The sequence below is a fragment of the Piliocolobus tephrosceles genome, chromosome 12, assembly GCF_002776525.5.
Source record: "Piliocolobus tephrosceles isolate RC106 chromosome 12, ASM277652v3, whole genome shotgun sequence".
In the NCBI taxonomy this organism is placed as follows: Eukaryota; Metazoa; Chordata; class Mammalia; order Primates; family Cercopithecidae; genus Piliocolobus; species Piliocolobus tephrosceles.
The window spans coordinates 30,520,115-30,542,301 of NC_045445.1; the positions used below are offsets into that span (position 1 = coordinate 30,520,115).

The 22,187-nt window shown below is 36.8% G+C and overlaps 1 protein-coding gene across 9 annotated transcripts in view; it reads right to left on the reverse strand.

Annotated features, from left to right (window-relative positions):
* The window catches only part of STAG2 (stromal antigen 2), a 164,773-nt gene that overhangs the window by 77,861 nt on the left and 64,725 nt on the right, over positions 1–22,187 (reverse strand). For 4 of the 9 annotated variants that reach the window (XM_023198746.2, XM_023198754.1, XM_023198747.3 and 1 more), the window contains exons 2-6: positions 19,742–19,807; positions 18,488–18,623; positions 14,777–14,855; positions 9,892–10,056; positions 3,122–3,218 (exon numbers count right to left, since the gene is read on the reverse strand). In XM_023198746.2, coding sequence (XP_023054514.1) covers positions 3,122–3,218; positions 9,892–10,056; positions 14,777–14,855; positions 18,488–18,531 — 385 coding nt within the window. In that variant the 5' untranslated portion in view covers positions 18,532–18,623; positions 19,742–19,807. Of the gene's footprint in view, positions 1–3,121; positions 3,219–9,891; positions 10,057–13,942; positions 14,067–14,776; positions 14,856–18,487; positions 18,624–19,741; positions 19,808–22,187 lie in introns of those variants that run through there. The other 5 variants (XM_023198753.1, XM_023198749.2, XM_023198748.2 and 2 more) reach the window with 2 other exon arrangements.

The window sequence follows — 22,187 nt, forward strand, 5'->3', positions numbered from 1 at the left end:
GAGACAGACACTCTCAAAAACCTTTTGAAAGGCCTTTGTTTTTAATCTAGAATCATGTATATCTCTTCAAAACCTTCCCATACTTCATACCCAGGTGCCGTATACCTGGGAATGCTAGAGAAAGAAAAGTAACTAAAGGCCTGAACATTTCTGTGAAATTAACATCTACATATAAATATATCTCGAAGCAAACATACTGCATACTTTTCAACAATCCCTCATTTCTAAAGCTCCTCCCCCTTCTCATAAACGACAAGACATCCAGAAACCCAAAAACAAGCAGAAAAAGACCTCAAAGCAGAATAGAAAGTAGCTATCACAAATTCCATTCATTTAACTTTTGAGGCAGGTATGAAGCCACCATTAGGACATAAGGCCAGAGCCTGCTGCCTTAAAAATGTGGGGGACTTTTTTTTACCAAGACTGCTAAAATCCGGTAAATCTAAAAGTGATATAGCAAGATCCTGTCACTGTCTTAAAAGAAAAGAAAAAGAAAGAAAAAAAGAAAAGTGACAGCTGACTAGGAAAAAAAGAAGAAAACACTGGCTACAGAATCACCACCGAGCAGTCAGGAGCAGCATAGGGCTAAACATCCCTCCATGCTTCAACAGCTGCAGAAGCCACCACTGTATTATAGAAAAATAACTGATGCTTGTAACAACCTTGGGTCTGTAGGAAATGTTAAATTACAATAAGTATACTTAAAGAAGTTTCTAAGTTATTTATAAAAGAATTACATCAAAATAATTTTTTGTGTGTATAAGTAATTAATGGCTTTATCTTTGATTATATAGTAAATTCCCCTTCATGGAGATTGCCTGATTCCAAGATAAATACTGCAGCTGTGCTCAAATTTACCTTACAATTTAAGTTTTCAATACCTTAAGTTTTTAGAAATCTTGACAAACTCACTTGTGACAAGGTCCAAATGTTGAGTTAGCAAGCTCCTGATTTGTAAACAAACTGATGCCAAAACAGGAATGAATTTGACAAAGGAAACATGCTCTGTGGCCTTGTTTTAAAAACAACTACAACTCAGAAGCCTAATTAAGAAACTCAGGCGGGAGTGGTGGCTCACACCTGTAATCCTGGCACTTTGGGAGGCCAAGGTAGGACAATTTCTTCAGGCTAGGAGATCGAAACCAGCCTGGGCAACGAGAAAAACCTGTCTCTACAAAAAAAAAAAAAAAATTAAATAAAAAAAAAAATAGCTCATGCCAGTAAGGTGGCTCATGCCTGTAATCCCAGCACTTTGAAGGCTGAGGTGGGACGACTGCCTGAGGTTAGGAGATTGAAGATCAGCCTGGGCAACATAGCCAGATCTGTCTCCACAAAAAATAAAAATTAACTGGGCATGGTGGTGCACGCCTGTAGCCCCAGCTATTTCGGAGGATGAGGCAAGAGGATAATTTGATGCCTGGGCAACATGGCAAAATCCCATGTCCACAAAAAATAAAAACAAAAACAAAAAATTAGCTGGGCGTGTTGTCGTGAGCCTATTATCCCAGCTACCCAGGAGAGGTTGAGGTGGGAGATCACCTGAGCCCAGGAGGTAGAGGGTGCAGTGAGCCATGATCACGACACTACACTCCAGCCTGGGTGAAAGAATAAGACTATCTAAAAATAATAATAATAAAAAAATAAAATAAAAGGGGAGACTTAAGGTTTAAAATTTCAACTCGTTACATTATTTCCGGCCCCTGTTCAGTTGTATGCACTCAACCTTCCATTTGCAAAGAGTTTAATGAGAAAGGACATAGCCCTTGATTTTATGACACAACAAGCAGGTACTTGTATCCATCCTACCCCAGAAAAAAATGACTGGATATAGGCAAAAATAATTTTAGTAGAGTTCATCTTTAAACAGTCAACCTGGTTCAGAACCTTAAGGATACCACAGTAACATCACAACAACATCTCCTCTGAGCAGAAGTCAACTGAATTTTCTAATATTGAAATAAAGCTACTTTTTTAAGGCAAATGAAGTAAACTAGGCAGCTCTCTATACGCTATGATTAAGACAATTTTTTACATTTCTCAACACCTTAGTGACATTATAAAGATCACAGGCTCAAGAATTTAATATATTTGTCTCTTTCAGGCCTCACAGACAGGTAACATTTAATACACATACTACACTGAATGTTGTGATCAAACTCAAAATGCCAATGTTACTTGTTTTTCAAAGATATTACGGTATCTTTAAAGGAATACTGCAGAATTGAATTGCTTCTTACAATTCGTTTTCTGCATTTGTTTAAATAAATCATTCTTTACCACCTTAATGTTTTATATCTATTTTTAAGCAACCTTCTCTCCCAATTTCTAATGCTCTAATGTTTTTGATGCCACTTTCATTTAAAAAAAAAATACACCCAGAAATCTCCATAAAATGTATTTGCCTGGGCATCATCTGAAATTTCAAGGATGAGCTAAGTATTAGAAGACACCAGATACATCAGAACCTGCCCGTAATCTTGACTGACTCATTTATTGATCCGTGAGGATATATGACTCCCCAACTTACATAATTTTGTCCCCTTGCCAAATGTTTGTCCTAAATACTTCTGTCTTAGGGAAGAAATTTCTGTATTTTGTACTTTCATAATTCCCAGTTCCAAATGTTTTTAAAGTAACACCACTACACACAACAAAATTTCTTTACCTTTTAGAAGAAATGTCAATTTCATCAATACCTTATTTAACTTACTTAATGTAACTTACTTACTCACTGTTATTCATGGCACTTTTTAACTCCCTACACTGTATAATTCCCTGTCATCTGAACCTGTATCTCTTCATTATCTTCCTCCTCCCTTCTTAATCCATTTCTTTGTTCCTAAAACCAGATGCTGAAAGTGGGAAATACATCTAATAAAAGTAACATAACAATTATAAACTGCTAAGTTTTCAGATAACTTTCACATATGAATAAAACTTTGTCAATAGACTTTCTCTCTTACTTTGTCCTTTGCTCTTTTTTCCTTATAAATTTTGTATGGATATGATGCAAATAATGCCTTAGCGTTATTTACCATGTAAAGTGCTAACAACATCTCTTTAGGTGGAACAATGAAGTGACTATTTGAGAGCTGCTGATTTCAAAATAAATATATCTTACCTTTACAGCCTGAACACTGAATAAAAAAGTTGATAAGGTCAAGAAGTGCTATATCTCGGTCATGCTTGTATGATTCTATCCAATCATCCACCACCGACTACAGTAGAGGGAAAAAAATAAAATCATTGGCTTCTCCTAATTTTCTCAAAATCAATTAAGTCTGATAAAGTCATAAAATTTAAGATTATATAGTATCACATTACTTTAATATAAATACTTACACATTGAAATTTAAAGTTCAATTTTAACAATAATAAAATAGAATCGAATTCAGTAAAACAACTATCTGATAACACAAAATGACATATCAATATTCTATTTATTTTGCATTGAAAAGAATGTGGAAACTATGGAACTCAATTCTATCAAGTATAATTACTTGTGATTTCTCAGTGACATTAAAGGAAGGAGAGAATTTCAAATAATTAATACAGGCCAGGTGTGCTGGCTCATGTCTATAATCCCAGAACTTTGGGAGGCCAAGGTGAGTGGAAAACTTGAAGTTAAGAGTTCGAGACCAGCCTGGCTGACATGGTACGGTAAAACCTTGTATCTACTACAAATACAAAAATTAGCCAGGCGTGGTGGTGCATGCCTGTAATCCCAACTACTCAGGAGCCTGAGGCAGGAGTATCGCTTGAATCCAGGAGGTGGAAGTTGCAGTGAGCCAAGATCACACCACTGTACCCCAACCTGGGCGACACAGTGAGACTTCATCTCAAAAAATAATAATAAAAATAAATAAAATATTCTAAAATTATATTCTAATGGAGGCTGTACAACTCTGAATTTGCACTCTAAAGGGTTAATTTTATAGTATGGTAAATATAACTCAATATGGTTATTTCTTTAAAAAGAAAATAGGCTAGAACTAAAAAATAAAAGGAATACTTTATTCATTTGGGGGCAAGAGAGGGAATGACAAAACTGATTTTAAATTTTTAGGCCGGGTGCGGTAGCTCACACCTATAATCCCAGCACTTTGGGAGGCTGAGGCCGGCGGATCACTTGAGGTCAGGAGTTAGGTCAACACAGTGAAACCCCATCTCTACTAAAAATACAAAAATTAGCTGGGTGTGGTAGCGCATGCCTATAATCCCAGCTACTCGGGAGGCTGAGGCAGAAGAATCACTTGAACCGGGGAGACGAAGGTTGCAGTGAGCCGAGGTCGCACCACTGCATTCCAGCCTGGGCAACAGAGCGAGACTCTGTCTCCAAAAAACAAACAAACAACAACAAAAAACAATTTTTAAATACAGCAAATTAAATAAAATCAAGATGATAAACAAGAGCTAGCGTAAAAAACAAAAGGTTAGGAGAGGGAAATGTTTCTAAGTTACACACCAATAAATAGGAAATCCAGTACAAACAACGACTAAAATATGTAGAATTTAATGTTCAAAAAAGATACTATGATTACACAATAAAGATAAATCGAGGAAAAATATCTAAGAAATACCTGGTTCAGATAGACTGGAATTATTCTAAAACTTTACTTAATTTCTACTTTTTTGTATTTACAACAGCTTGTTTATATTAATCAACATAATTAACAAAAGAAATGTGCTCAGTATTTTTCCCAAATATGATATAGGCAATAAACAGCAAAAGAATATATCATAGAGATTATGACAGTTTTAAAACATGGCACCAAATTATTGGACGTTGCTCCCCAGTAAGAGGGTCTATGTCATCTTCTCTAGTACAGAATGCAGTGATGCTTCCAAAATTAGGCCACAGAACGCCAGGCAGCAACTGCACTGGTCTCTTGGAGCACTAGCAAACTGGATACTACTCTCAGGACACTCTCTCTAAACCCAGACGCCATACTGTAAGAAGCCCTAGCCACATAGAATGGCCATTTGTAAGTATACTAACAGTTCTGGCTAAGCCCAGCCTTCATATCACTACAGACCAGGCACTAAACATGAGTAAAGAAGCTTCCAAATGATTATAGTCCCTAACTGTGTTAGTGCCAGGCACTCAAATGGTCCCAGCTAAGGCCCTTGACATCATAAAGCAGAGACAAGTCATCTCCACTTAGTTCTGTCTGAATTCCAGACCCAAAGAATCATTAGGCATAATAAAATGATTGTTGTTTCACATCACTAATTTGGGGTGGTTTGTTATGCATCATCAATAGATAACTGGAACCATGGCTACTCTCATCAATAAAGATGCAAAATATTCAATGAACTCTTACAAAGAGACCACTACATCACATTAAAAAGTAATTCATGAAGATCAAGTAGAGTTTTCACTAGGAAAATGTCTGCTATAATAAAAATGATGTGAGCTATTGAAATATGCTTAAAATTTTTAATCAAATAGTACGCTGAGAACCTATATAACAAAATTCAACATCTGTTTTTTTTTTTTTTTTTGAGGCGGAGTCTCGCTCTGTCGCCCGGACTGGAGTGCAGTGGCCGGATCTCAGCTCACTGCAAGCTCTGCCTCCCGGGTTTATGCCATTCTCCTGCCTCAGCCTCCGGAGTAGCTGGGACTACAGGCGCCCGCCACCTCGCCCGGCTAGTTTTTTTGTATTTTTTTAGTAGAGACGGGGTTTCACCGTGTTAGCCAGGATGGTCTCGATCTCCTGACCTCGTGATCCACCCGTCTCGGCCTCCCAAAGTGCTGGGATTACAGGCTTGAGCCACCGCGCCCGGCCTCAACATCTGTTATATAATAAAATTAGGGGGCACATGCATACTTTCTCCATTCTTAAAACAGAACAATTAGTTTTAAACCAACAGCCATTCTTGTATTTATTGACTATCACTTATAATTACTGAGAAAGCCAGCCTGGCCAACATGATGAAGGCCAACATGATGAAGTCTCTATCAAAAAATACAAAAAAAAATTAGATGGGCATGATGGCATGCAGCTGTAATCCCAGCTACTTGGGAGGCTGAGGCACGAGAATCACTTGAACCTGGGAGGCAGAGGTTGCAGTGAGCCAAGATCGCGCCACTGCACTCCAGTCTGGGTGACAAAGTGAGACCTTGTCTCAAATGATAATAATAATAACAACAACAACAACAATAATAACAACTACTACTACTGAGATAAGTATATCCTGGCAATGCAAAAATAATGAATAATACATGATCCTTGATCAAAAAATTAGTAATCAAAATCAAAGTCAGGCACAGTATAAGTGCTATATAATGAACAGATAAGGGTAAAAAACACATTGGAAAGGAAAAGTAGTAGTGTCTGAGAATGCTTTTCAGAAGACACTTGATTCACTCAGTCCTATTTGATATGCAAGGGGGGAGTAAAAGAAAACTATTGCAAACAACAAGAAAAACAAAAAAGAAAAGCCTAGGGGCTGAGTATATACTGTGACTGGAGGACAGAAAATATAGCATAAGGAAATCTGGGCTAGAAATTTTAGGTAAGAACCCTTGGAAGTTTCTAAATAGAGGACTTCCTCCATCAAATTTGGTCTTAAAAAGGGTAACACAACTGGGAACACATATAACAAAATAAAATTGTCTAAAGGATTCCAGGAAATCAATAGAGAGATAGTGCAGACATTCTCTCTTAAGAGGGAAACACATTTCGAAACAGAAAACCAAGCTGGTCACAATGGCATGTGCCTGTAGTCCCACTTACTGGGGAGGCTGAGGCAGGAGGATTGCTTGAGCCCAGGAGTTCAAGTCCAGCCTGGGCAACATAGTGAAACCCCATCTTAAAATAAAAAAAAGAAAAAAACAAGGCACAGATAGAGGTACAATCTTAATATGACAAGCCATAAGCAACACAAAAATAAAGAAAATATTCATTTTTAGATAAAAATGGAATAGCCTGATAGTGATTATGAGTCACGATTTCTCATAGCTGTGGTCTGCAGGGTTTTGTGTTCAAACTATACGTTGAATTGTAGCCACCAATGTTACGGTATTAAGTGGAGCCCACAGACGGCAATTAGATCATGAGGCCCCTGAGAGCTGCTTTGCCCCTTCTACTATGTGAGGACACAGTAGGAGGATATCATCTATGAACCAGAAAACAGGCCCTCACCAGATAATGAATCTACAGGCACCTAATATTGAACTTCCCAGCCTTCAAAACTGTAAGAAATAAAATTGCTTTTTATAAGCCTCCTAGTTGATGTTGGGTTTTTGTTTTTGTTTGTTTGTTTAGACAGGGATTCACTCTTGTTGCCCAGGCTGGAGTGCAATGGCGCGATCTCAGCTCACTGTAACCTCCGCCTCCCGGGTTCAAGTGATTTTCCTGCCTAAGCCTCCCGAGTAGCTGGGATTACAGGTGCTAGCCACCAAGCCCGGCTAATTTTTGTATTTTTAGTACAGACGCGGTTTCACTATGTTGGGCAGGCTGCTCTCAAACTCCTGACCTCAGGCGATCCACCCACCTCAGCCTCCCAAAGTGCTGGGATTATGTGAGCTGCCACACCTGGCCTATGTCGGTTTTTTACAATAGCAGCCCAAATGGACTAAGACACTGATGTTAAAAAGATAGCAGCAGAAAGAAGATTAGTGCATTTAACTACTTAGAACAAACTATTACAGAGAAAATGTATAATATAAAAATAAGAAGGAAAGTAATGAAATGCAATATAATGTAACTGAAATAATTTATCCTCTTGATAAAAATAACCCAAAAGGAGAAATAGAGAGAGAAAAGTAATTTTTAAAATTGGGGAATGACTAAATAAACCATAGCACAGTAATATAATAAGACATTATTTATTTCTTAAAAGCCAAACATATTCAAAACAGTAATTTAAAACATTAAACAAGAAAAAGAATCCACACTCTAATCATGGTATACAAGCAAACATTAATAAACGGATTAAAAAAGGTGCATTAGAATGGTATGAATAAATCTGGCACCTTTTAAGTTCTTTGCTCCGTAAAATTGGTGAAAGTTCAAACAATTAACAAGTATTTTCACATTTTACATGTAAAACTGTTCTTTATTAGTCTCATTTGATACATTTTATTTACAAAACCACACATATTAATAAGCTAATTCTGTATTTCTAAACAAGGTTTTTGTGTCAGTTTTTATTAACAAAAAGCCTGAATGGATAGTTCTCAGAAAACCATTCATGTGCACCCATCACTGATTAAAGTTATTTCTATGAAGAAATACTATTCCTCACAGTCATAAAAAAGAATGCAATTGTGTGTTTCACAGCAACATGGGTAGAGCTGGAGGCAATAATCCTAAGTGATTCAACGCAGGAACAGAAAACCAAATACCACATGTTCTCACTTGTAAGCGGAAGCTAAATATTGAGCACACGTGAACACAAATGTGGGAAACAGACACTGCGGACTACTGGGGGTGGGGGGTGGGGACTGAAAAACTACCCACTGGATACTACGCTCATTTCCTAGGTGCAATATACTCATGTAACAAACCTGTATATGTAACCCCTGTATCTAAAAGTTGAAATTAAACAACAACAAAAAAAACTATTTCCTGTAGCTTTTATAAATTAAATTAAAACTTTATTAAGCATATATATTCCCTGAGTATAGCATTTAGTCCACTTTTTAAAACCATATGGGCTTAGCCAATATTATAAAGCCTAAATGTTTCTACTGTCATAAAAGTATGCAGAGAAAACATAATTCGAATGATTTGACATTAATATGCCTCCAACTTTTTATTAAGAAACAAGCACAAATAATAAAATTTATAATAGACAACAGTAACCAGAATAATTCAATTCACTAAAGTGGATAGTAATTATATTAGGTCACTCAACCAGGAATTCCATATAGGTAGAAGACTTCGTATTTTAATGGCATCTATATAAATTCAGGGAAAATTGAGACCTCATAGCCATGGTTTACATCAGCGTATTTTTGACCAAATTATATTTTACCTTATGCCATTAAAAAAAAAAATAATGTGTTGGGGCCAGGCACGGTGGCTCATGCCTATAATCCCAGCACTTTGGAAGGCCGAGCAAGGTGGATTACTTGAGGTCGGGAGTTTGAGACCAGCATGACCAACATGGTGAAACCCCGTCTCTACTAAAAAACAAAAATTAGCCAGCCGTGGTGGCAGGCACCTGTAATCCCAGCTACTCGGGAGGCTGAGGCAGGAGAATCGCCTGAACCCAGGAGGTAGAGGTTGCAGTGAGCAGAGATCGTGCCACTGCACTCCAGCCTGGGCAATAGAGTGAGACTCCATCTCAAAAAAATAATAATAAAATAATAATGGGCTGGGCATGGTGGCCTACACCTGTAATCCCAGCACTTTGGGAGTCCAAGGAGGACAGATTACTTGAGGCCAGGAATTCGAGACAAGCCTGGCCAACATGGTGAAATCCCGTCTCTACTGAAAATACCCACAAAACAAAACAAAACAAAACAAAACCAAAAAAAGACACTAGCCAGGCATGGTGGTTTGTACCTGTAACCCCAGCTACTCGGGAGGCTGAGGCAGGAGAATCGCTTGAACCTAGGAGGTGGAGGTTGTGGTGAGCCGAGACTTTGCCACTATACTCCAGCCTGGATAACAGAGCAAGACTCTGTCTCAAAAAAATAAAATAAAATAAATAAGAAAAGAAAAAAGAAAAAAAAAATGCAGTGGAAAATGAATCAAGACACAGCATAAAAGTCTTATATATGAAGAAATACATCCCAAGAGTTTTCTGATTTTGTTGCTTTTTTCTAATAAGTAGTGTATGTTTAAAATGCAGTTAGAAAAATCAGAGCTACACTCTATATAACTCATTAAAGTTTAAAATGTACAAATAAACTGGAAAGAACAACATAAATCTTACCTGCATAGCACTCTTGCCCATTTTAACAACTTCAAACAACATCATGTTTTCCACTCCATTCTGTTGGTGATGACCATTCATTCGGTTTGGACCAGAAGGAGGTTTTCCTCCTCCATTTCCACCTTTGCCCTTTTCTGCTGGGCCCTTTTTGCCTTTTTTACAAGTCTGCAAAAAAAATACGAGGTGGTTAAGTTACATTACTATCCTTGAGAGTTCAAAACACAGCTACAGTAGAAGTAGCTGATAGGGTATATAATTATAACATGCTTAAAAACTTGCCCTAAAGAATTCCATCTACTTATAACAAAATGATATAACTGTGACAGCCTCTTTGTGTTGTCCATTTTTTCAAGTATACTACCATGTGTCACACGACATACTAGTTAGAAGCATAGCCTCTGCAGAGAGACAGACAGACTGTGGGTGCAAATTTCTGCTACAATTAGCTGAGTGATTTTAGGCAAACTACTTAACCACACTGTGTTTCAGTGATGTTTTTCTAATTTGTAAAGTGAGGATAAAACTGTGCCTACCTCATAGGGTTGCTGTGACAATGAAAACACAAAGTACTTAGCAACATACCAGCATTTAATAAAGTCAAAAAATGTCAGCTATTATTATCACTGTAAAATGAAAAAATTATGTCAAAAGGAGTTCAGTAAATGTTACATGAATCTTAATCTGGTAGGAAGACCAATAGAAACAATGACAAAAAATACAGATTTGAATCTATTTTGAAAAGTAATATAAAATCACAGACTTAAAAGCCCTCAAAATATCAACAAAGTTTGAAAAACACTGCAAAAATATCTCTCAAGTATAATCAGAGAAATCTCAAGGGCATAGTAAATCAAGGTAGTTGTCTCCAAGTTTTATTACTCCCTTATGCAGCTTTTGGATGCAGACTGAAGTGGGCAGCAAGAATAACCAAACTCGTTATCACATATGTACCTTATACTCAGTTCAACATTTCATTTGCATTGTTAGTCTTAGAAATCATTGCAGTGCTCTGAACAAGGAATTCTGAACATTGGGAGTAGGTTTATCAATCTCATTCTTGTTTTAGGCCTCCCTCCAACATTTAGTAATCATGAAAATTCAATTAATGAAAACTATGGAAATGAAGCCCATTATAACAAAAGTTGTCAGTATTTGGGGCAGGGGGGAGATCAAAAAAATCAGGGAAAGGGTTCCCTATATGCCTAAGCTATAAAAATACCTCCCACAGCTCTTATAGTTTAAGAAAACAAGCCATTACCTAACTTGGAGTCCTCATTTCTCAAATGTCAGGGTTGAATTAAAATACTTTACAGAAAGGTATTCTGACCCCTGGATTTGGTGATTTCTTAAAGGTCTCTTTTAGACCAACACATCTCTACGATCTAGAGAGCAAGCATTGGCCAACTTTCTGTAAAGTACTGGATAGTAAATATGTTAGGCTTCGTGGGCCACATACAGTCTCTGTAGCATATTCTTTATTTTTAAAACTATTTAAAAATATAAAAACAGCCCAGCATGGTGGCTCACACCTGTAATCCTAGCACTTTTGGAGGCCGAGGTGGGCGGACTGCCTGAGCTCAGAAGTTCGAGACCAGCCTGGGCAACACGGTGAAACCCTGTCTCTACTAAAATACAAAAACTTAGCCAGGCATGGTGGCGTACGCTTATAGTCCCAGCTACAAGGGAGGCTGAGGCAGGAAAATTGCTGGAACCCAGGAGGCAGAGGCTGCAGTGAGCCGAGATCATGCCACTGCACTCCAGCCTGGGCGACAGAGCGAGACTTCCATCTTGAAAAATAAATAAATAAATATTAAAACAGGACTGGGAGCGGTGGCTCCCACCTGTAATCCCAATACTTTGGGAGGCTGAGATGGGAAGATTGCTTAAGGCCAGGAGTTCAAGACAAGTCTGGTCAACAGAGCGAGACCCCATCTCTATAAAAAATAAAATATATATAAACTATTCTTAGCTCCTGGACAATACAAAAACAAGCCATAGATTGTGGACCTCTGATCTATAGCCATGCCTACAAATTTCTTTCCACTGAAAGCCTGTGGTATTTACGTACTTTATTCCTTAGAGGGTCCCTTCTTCCTCCAAGAGTCCAAAACTACTCAACTCTTAACAGTTACTTTAAACCCCTTCCCAACACCTGAAACATATTACTTGTTAATTTGCAATACAGTAGTCCTTCCCTGGGTTTTACTTTATTCAATTTCAGTTACCCTTGGTCTGTTGCAGTCCAAAAATACTCAGTAGGAAATTCCAGAAATAAACAGTTCAAAAGTTTTAAATTGCACGCCATTCTGAGTAGCATGATAGAATCACTCATCATCCTGCTGTATCCCACCCAGGACGTGAATCATCCCTTTGTCCAGCATATCCCCGCAGCTCATTAGTCACTTACTAGCCAATTTTGGTTACCATATTGAAAAAATGTAGTATATGCAAGGTTTAGTACTATCCACAGTTTCAGGCATCCACTGGGGGTTTCAGGGTTTTAGAATGTATCCCTGAGAATAAGGGGGACTGCTATATTCTGTAAATGAGATTCAGTCTCTGTGAACCTAATTCATTAATTCCTAATTGTACAATGAAAGGCTTTTGTCCCCAGTAAAAGGATTTTCAGAGATAAGGTTGAAAGAAAAGATCAACTACAACAGAGTAGACTAGTAAAAAATAAAACATTAATTAACATGGAGCTATATATTTGCAGTTTATCTATCAAATAAATGCCTCAATAGTCCCTGTCAGTATGAAAAACTAATTGGGACAATTAAAATGGCAGAATGGGTATGCTGTGCTAGAAAAAAAAATGTGCAAGGAGTGATAACACAAAGGAAGCATTATACAAAAAGCAAGTATCCTAACCTGTGTACAATCTTGGAGAGAAAAAAATTTCTACATGAAGACTTTAGGAGGTAGTATAGTATACAGGGTTAAGGGCACAGACCTGAGCTCAAATCCTTTAACCATTGGGCTTTTCTGGACTTCAGTTTCCTACCTATAAAATAATGGTGTTTTCTCATCTACGCAGTTGTTCAAATATTAGATTAACATGTGAAACTGTTAGCACAACACATGGAACATACATAGTATAGTGTCAAAATGCAGTTGCTATTATTATAATAAATCCTTGATCTGTCCCAACACCTCACCCACAGTAGTAGCTATACAACCTTAACCAAACTGTGGCACAAAAACTTCAGAGTCCTCTACTCAGGTGCCACCAAGAATCTTATCCAAACTTGTAAATTAAATCAAAGGCAAAAGTAGGTTAATGGGGGAAAAAAATGATTTTCTAATAAATTAATGTATGCTGTCCAACAGAATTAAGGTTATCTTTGAATAGCCGTTAAGTTAACATTTCTATTCATATCCCTCTCTCAAATCTTTTTAAGGAAATAAGAGCACACAAAATTATGAAACACATGAATTATGAGCACTCAAAAAATATTCCAAGCATTAAAAATTATATTCCATACATTAAATGTGATGCTGTGCCACAATTAGAAATCAAAAGAGAATGGCTGGGCGCGGTGGCTCACACCTGTAAATCCCAGCACTTTGGGAGGCTGCGGCAGGAGGACTGCTTAAGCCCAGTAGTACAGGACCTGCCTGGGGAACATAGTGAAATCTCATCTCTACAAAAATAAAAAATAATAGAAATTACAGAGAAGCCAGGCATTGTGGCACAGGCCTGTGGTGCCTGTAGTCCAGTCAAGAGGCTGAGGCAGGATAATTCCTTTAGCCCAAGAGTTTGAGGCTGTAGTGTGCCATGACTGTGCCAGTGAATAGTCACTGCACTCCGGTCTAGGCAACATAGAGAGACCCCATCTCCAAAAAAACAAATAAATTTAAAAATTAAAAAAAAATAAGTTACAGAGTTTTACGTTCACTTATGGGAAAGTTGTTGACAACATAACATTGAGTTTTAAAAGCACGTTAAACTGCATATTATGACTCCACTTAAATAAAATGTTATAATCATGTTTATACATAGGTGTATGAATAAAAGTATGTGCATCAAAATGTTTAAAGAATAAATTACCTCCGGGTGATAGGGTTATGGAAAAATTTCACTTTGGTCATCGTAAACTTCTGTATTGTTAAGACTTTTTCAAAGTATGTCATGAGACAATATAAATCCAAAATTCATTTTGAAAAACAAATGCTGAACAACAAAAACAAGTTATCTTTTGCATAATGTATTTACACACATGCAGAGTCAAATGTACTTTCCAAAACAACAAAATAATTTAACCATTCACCAAGTTATCTGCAGCTCAGGCTAACTGCTAACCCACTCACACTCTAAACTTACATTATATTGACTCAAAACTTAACTTTGTAATTTTTTATCTTTCATATTACTTATAAAGAGTAAAACTATTGTCAATTGTAACCCATTAGCCTTAAACTGGTTGTATGTTACATTTTTAGAGTGCTTTAGAATAAGAGATTTTATATATTACTTTGCTTGACATTTTATTACTTGTGGGAAAACAAAAATAAAGCCAACAGAACATTGCATTCTGCTTAACATACTGTGCTTTACAAAATAAACTACTGGAAACAATGATGCATTATTATTATTATTATTATTATTATTATTATTATTATTATTATTTGCAACTTTATAGCAGTGTAAATATATCCCAAAAGCTATCTGGTCTAGAAGACAAAAGGACTACATTTATTCAGAAGGCTTACCATACCAATCAGTCCCCACCGACTACATTTATTCAGAAGGCTTACCATACCAATCAGTCCCCACCCCTTTAAAAAGTCATTTTTAAAAGATAAAACTATCTGAGACATAACCTAAATCTGTATGTGTGAGAGATCTTAGGATACAAAATAAAGTCACATATTTGATACATACTTTGCCTTTGCCTTGCTTTTGGTTTTTTCCTTCGATATCTTCAAAATCTGTGTCAGAAGAAAAATGTGTTTCTGACTCCCTGTGACAGAAAGATAAGAATTGGATGAGTTTGCGTCCTTTGTAGAGACATGGATGCAGCTGGAAACCATCATTCTTAGCAAATTATCACAAGAAGAGAAAACCAAACACCGCATGTTCTCACTCATAGGTGGGAACTGAACAATGAGCTCATTTGGACTCGGGAAGGGGAACATCACACACTGGGGCCTATCATGGGGAGGGGGGAGGGGGGAGGGATTGCATTGGGGAGTTATACCTGATATAAATGATGAATTGATGGGTGCTGACGAGTTGATGGGTGCAGCACACCAACATGGCACATGTATACATATGTAACCTGCACGTTATGCACATGTACCCTAGAACTTAAAGTATAATAAAAAAAAAAAAAAAAAAAACCTTCCTTAAAATTTATATATAGTTTCTAATTTTTGCCATATTTTCTAAAAGAAAGGCTTGGTTAACTTACCAACAAATCTTCATATTAGCCTTATAAGTAATTAAGATGTTTCCCAAAAACATCATACTATATAACTATAGTTATATATAGTAAAATAATAACTAAAGTACAAATATCTAAACGTTTTTGTTAATTTTTAACCAAAGTACGAAAACTAATCCAGTGGGTCTTAAAATTTAACCCTAGGAACTATGGTATTCCATGTAATGGCTGGTTCCATTTCCTACTTCAAAGATCACAGTGCTGTGGAAAAACTGTATTTTAATACTAGGCATTGAAGGAACTTTATTAGGGAGTTTTATGATTATGGATCCTCTGGCCTCTCCTACCTCACTCGAAAAGTATTTATAAATCTAGGTGAGTCAATATACAAAACATGTATTCCTGAAAGGGTATTTATAAAACCTTTTTATAAACTAAATCATTTGAAATACACTAGGGAATTATGCTAAGTGATCAATATCCTTTATGAAGTAAAGAGGTGATGAGCTATAGTCAGGAGAACAGTTTTGGTACTAAGTAACTGTGGATCTTATACAAGTGACAATCTCAATCTTCTCATCTATAAATAATATATATGCAGGAAAGAATGAAATCTCTAAAGTCTCTACAATCTCCAACATATGAATCTATAGTCCTAAACAACTGTCCCTTGTTCTGGGTGGGGGTAAGGCTAGTTTGTATAATCTGGATTTTCTCACAAACATATGGAAGCACACTGATTTAAATAAATATGTGTGATGCTTTCCAAATGAGTAAACATGAGTCTATCTAAATAGTAGTAACATATCCTCATTTAAATGCTTTAAAGCAAGGCATACTTATATTAGTATTTGGGTCACACTGGATTTTAGAATTGAGCCACATCCATAAAAGATAAAGGTTTTTCCATCCTAAATGTGTAAACCTAGCACCAGCTCTGCTTAAAATAAATGGAATTGAAGTGAAAGACTATCTTTATAAAACTAGTATTCTCAATCTAGATTTCTTCTATTTCCATTTTATTGCTACAATAACCAGTTGCCCAGAGGCTATGAGGTAGCAGAGGCTGTGAGGTAGGAATACTTCATAAATCTAAAATAATGATTAAGACGTTAGCAGGAAAAAAATTACTATTTACATAGCACTTACATACAAAGTAATTTAAACAATGTATGGAAGGTGATGGCAATCCTAACTATATCCTACAATGTTGAGAGGAAAGGGCCCGTAATAAATACCATTCCCTAGAGTTAATGCACCAAAAACTGAATGACTACTATAATATTAACCCTGAAGCTCATGCCTGTTACATCTTAAGAAGATTATTGTCATCAATAATCTTCTCACATGTCTATATGGCCTTGCAAAAAAAATGAAAATTCATTTATTTATTTTTATTTATTTTTTATTTTTTAAAGTTACACTTTAAGTTCTAGGGTACATGTGCACAACGTGCAGGTTTGTTACATATGTATACTTGTGCCATGTTGGTGTGCTGCACCCATCAACTCGTCAGCAAATTTAAAATATCTTGATGTATAAGTAATATTTATTTCTTCCCAAGCCTTTTGTGGGACACCAGCTCTCTTAAAGAGCTAAGTAACTGCTGTAAGTCTGAAGAAAATCACTACTCTTCACAATGTTCCAATGGCCACAGTAATCAAGGGCTCAATTATCCTCTTAATACTCATCTCCAAGTTATCCCAGCTAAGAGTGAACCACTAGAGGTTTGGTAACTTACTGAAAAACTTTCTGAAGAAAGCTTGAGTAATCAGAATGAAAGTCTAAAATACTCCCAACCAAAGAAGAAATACTTTCCTAAGCCGTTCTTCAATGCTTTCCTGTGTTTTTAAAGATCAAAAGAACAACAAAACTACCCTAGGTAAAAAAACATTTATGTTTATTAAACATACTGTATTAACCATTCAGTGACCTGAAACATCCTGAGTCATCTATCACACGACTGAATCTTCCATTCCTCTTTACTGTGCCCCCCACCCCACATACCCAATCAAATACTGGGTCTGTTCTACCCCCACAACATCAATTCTCTTTTATTCATTATCCTATTTCAGGTCCTAATTATGTGAGATATTCTAATAGTTAATAGTCCAGTCCATAATATAGACCTTTTTTATAGTCTCTAATCAAGTATATAAGAAATTTCATAATCTTCTCTTTATATCTTTAAAATACGAACTCATAAAGGCAGCAGGAAGTACTAACTTAATTCCTCACAGGATCTAATATAACATCCTGTATACAGCAGACATTTAATATTAACAAAGGTAATAATTAACTTTTACAAAGATATGAGACTTAGAATACATAAAATCCTCACTAAAAATGCTGTTTTGTGGGAACCTGAATGTATTTGGTCCCAGAAGATTCATAATCTCCACTAAAGATAATAAAATTATTAAAAGTATGAAAATCTACATACGATCAAAAGTAGACACTGCTGCCATTATGTACAAAGGTACTGGTCTGTTGTTTTCAAAATTTTTAGCAACTAAACTATCTTTTCAAGTCAGGTCTCATAAAGATCCTAATAAAAAATACAGTGGTGGGGTGGGTAAATAAAGGAATTCACAGGCAATTTAAAAGTTCGCTTTTCACTGAGGCAACTCATGAAACTGTACCTTAGTATGAAAATCACTGTTACATAGAGTAGTTCAAAATCTTTCAAAACCAAGCAGTAATTAGAATGAAAGCTAAGGAGTACAGTTAGCTTTTTAGATGGGGGTAAAGAGGATACCTACGTTGAAACCACTTTCTGGACCAATATACATGTAACTTATTTCTGCAATCATCATTTGATTTTGTAACAGAAATCTGACATTACATCCTAAATATTACCACATGGTATACCTCACTAATGAGAAAACTTAATTTTTAAGAAATGTATGATGCTCTCTCAAAACAGTTGCTATTGCAAAACCAAGTATGGACTCAGAACTACACAACAAAAAATAATAAACTGTGCAGCATGTAAACTAAAAGATAAATTTAAAACGCAACAACAAAAAAGTACATCATAATTATTATTACAGAGCCTTGATGAGTGGTGATATAAACTCTTGCAAAGCATACAACTATTTTATATATTAGATCTTCTCAAGCAGAAGGAAATTTAAGTGAAGTTAATGTATTCCCCATTCTGTGGAATAAACAAGTATTTAAAAATTATTAGAATATAATTTACTTACTGTAATAGATTAAAATCAGTTGGTATTTCTGGAGCTGCTATCATTTCTTTATCATCTTCTGGAACACCTCAATGTCAGAAATATATTCATATATTTACGTGGGTAAAATGATGGCTTGCTTCTTCTAAGACAATTCCTTGAAAAAGGAGAAAATGACATCTACTATAAACGAACCAAAAATATTGGGAAAGGATATCCATACTCAAAAGCTAAACTCTCCAGTGCCTACTAATGTGTTTTAGTAAATAAGGATTTCGTTCCCTTGCATTTGACTGCTTATTGTTTTTGTTGGGGTTTTTTTGTTTGCTTGTTTTTTGAGACGTAGTCTCGCTCTGTTACCCAGGCTGGGGTGCAGTGGCGCGATCTTGGCTCACTGCAACCTCTGCCTCCCAGGTTCAAGCGACTCTCCTACTTCAGCCTCCCGAGAAGCTGGGATTACAGGCGCAGGCCACCATGCCCAGCTAATTTTTGTATTTTTAGTAGAGATGGGGTTTTGCCATGCTGGCCAGGCTGGTCTCAAACTCCTGACCTCAGGCGATCCACCCACCTCGGCCTCTCAAAAGTGCTGGGATTACAGGCATGAGCCACCGTGCCTGACCATGACTGCTTAGTAGATATAGATTTGTTGTAACACTCGCAGCCCCACAGTAACAACACATAGGGGAAAAAGAAGCTCATAAAACAACTGTTTTTAAATTTTCTTGTGATTCTCCACCTGGCATTATGTATACATACATTAATACATCCTAAATAGAAACAGGATATGACTCTTACTGGTCCTGAAATCCCTGTGAGAACTTTAAACCATAATATGAGATGCCTGAAAATACAACCTTTCGCTGATATCATACACACACAGTTAAAAGGAGCTAATAAAAAAAACCTAAGATATAATTTTAAAACAGGTTTTTCAGCCCTGGAAACATACAGTCCAAAGCCTGGCTTATTAAATAAATAACCACTTCATGATAACAAACTGTGTTGAGAAGAGAAAGGGGAAACAATGTTAGATCTGATCTATTCCTCCCCCTCAAGGAACTTATGATCAATTTAAACGCCAATAATGTCATATGAACAACAGATGAATGCCATTTTTGACCAAAGTACATGCAAAAATGGCAGACAGAAAGGGTATTATGTCTATGTTTTGAAAGTCAAGGATGCATTTCCTAAATGAGAAAATGACCTAAAAGCAAACAAGAAAGTCAAAAACAGGCTGAAGCTAAAGTCTAAAGCTCTTAGTCTTATGTATACCTTTCTCTTATAATTTTCTTTATGTTTTTCTTTTATTCCCAAGTGAATTTAGTACTCGGTAGCCACCTAAAGAAAAAGCAGGTAAGATTAAACATATCCAATTAATATTAAATGTTCAAATATAACATACTGACAAACTCCTAATGATTTCTCCCAGTAGGTTAGACATCACACAAGAAACAGCTCAGTTTTTCTTAGTAATATTATATCTCTAGAAAACATCATCAATGGCTACTAGTACTTAATATACAAAGTTCAAAAGACTGTATTTCCTAGCTTACTTAAGCTAAAACAGCGAAATACTAATTTTATATTTTGTGAACAGCAAAATAACAAAAGAGGCAATACGAGAAACAAGAATGAGTAATCCACAAATTAAATCCTGAATAATCAAATAATATATACCACCACTTTATTTTTTTCTGAAAGATACTCAGAATTTAAAATCCTGTTTTTGGCCAGGCGCAGTGGCTCATGCCTGTAATCCCAGCACTTTGGGAGGCCAAGGCGGGCAGGTCACTTGAGGTCAGGAGTTCGAGACCAGCCTGGCCAACATGGCGAAATCCCATCTCTACTAAAAATACAAAAATCAGCCTCGTGTGGTGGCGCACACATGTAGTCCCAGCTACTGAGGAGGCTGAGGCTGGAAAGCGGAGGCTGCAGTAAGCTGAGATCATGCCACTGCACTCCAGCCTGGGTGACAGAGCGAGACTCTTGTCTCAAACATACATACATACATACATACATACATAAATTTTAAAATCTTATTTTTGTTCAGACAGGGCCTTACTCTGTCACCCAGGCTGGAGTGCAGTGGCACAAATCTTAGCTCACTGTAGCCTCAAATTTCAGGGCTCAAGAGATCCTTCTACCTCAGTTTTCTGAGTAGCTAGGACTACAGGTACTCACCACATCCTGCTAATTTTTTCTTTTTTGAAGTTTGTCATCATATGTAGGACACACATTCACCTCCTAAAATGCTAACTTATTTATAAAAGAAAATTATTTTGTTTCTTTAAAAGGAACTGGAGAGGTACAGAACTAATAAAGTCTAACAAACAGGTCAGGTCATCTAGACGGCAAGATGAAAATAAAAGTGGTCATGTGATCCTTTGCTGCATCTGTCTGTCTCTCTGAGCATTTCATAAAAACCGAAGTTGCTGCTTTCCTTCAATATAGTTTCCTTCAATATAGTTTCTAAGCATACTTTGAAGATAGTTCATAAATCCAGTCACCTAAGGAATCACAGGTGATGAATATAAAGCTCTGAAAAGCAGAGAATACTAAATAAAATGAATATTGTGTGATATACTGGATTCTTCTAAATAGCACAAAATTAATTTCTACTGTAAAAGAAGTATTCCCAGGCCAAATTATTTTGCAAAGCATAGGCTATACTAACATGTGTTTCGTAATTAGAAACCAAAGCAAACACAAAAGCAAAACCAAAGATATAAGATGTATCTCTCAAGACAAGATAGATGCGCGTGTGTGTGTATTATATCTATATAAAAAATAGAGACAGACAGACAGACAGACAAGGTCTTACTCTGTCACCCAGGCTGGAACGCAGTGGGGTAATCACAACTCACTACAGCCTTGACTTCCCCAGGCTCAAGTGATCCTCCCACCTCAGCCTCCCAAGTAGCTGGGACTATAGGCACACATTACCATGGCCCGGCTAATTTTTTCTTATTTTGTAGAGACAGGGTTTCACCATGTTGCTCAAGTTAGTCTTGAACTCCTGGACTCAAGCAATTCACCCACCTCAGCCTCCCAAAGTGCTGAGATTACAGGTGTGAGCCACCGCACCCAGCCAGGTACATATATTTTTAAAAGAAAAAAAAAATGCTGTGTCAGGGTCTGATAGAAAAACTATTGAAATGGCCAATTCCCTATCCTAGTGAAATATGATTTTTTTAAAGTCTCTAAACTGCGAAAATTCATCCAACCAAGTAAAAGTATCCACCATGTGCCAAATGTAGTGCTGGGCAATAAGAATACAATAGTGAACAGGAGAACAATGATCCTTGTCCTTAATACCTGTTAAGAAATGTGATTATTATTTCTACTAGAAGGTACCTACTTGCTACTTAATATTATTAAATATAAGAATGCTGGCCGGGCACAGTGGCTCACGGCTGTAATCCCAGCACTTTGGGAGGCCGAGGCAGGCGGATCACAAGGTCAGGAGATAGAGACCATCCTGGCTAATGCGGTGAAACCCTGTCGCTACTAAAAATACAAAAAAATTAGCCGGACGTGGTGGCGGGCGCCTGTAGTCCCAGCTACTTGGGAGGCTGAGGCAGGAGAATAGTGTGAACCCAGGAGGCAGAGCTTGCAGTGAGCCGAGATCGCACCACTGCACTCCAGCCTGGGCGACAGAGCGAGACGCTATTAAAAAAAAAAAAAAAAAAAAAAAAAAAGGCTAAATTCCACGTATCCA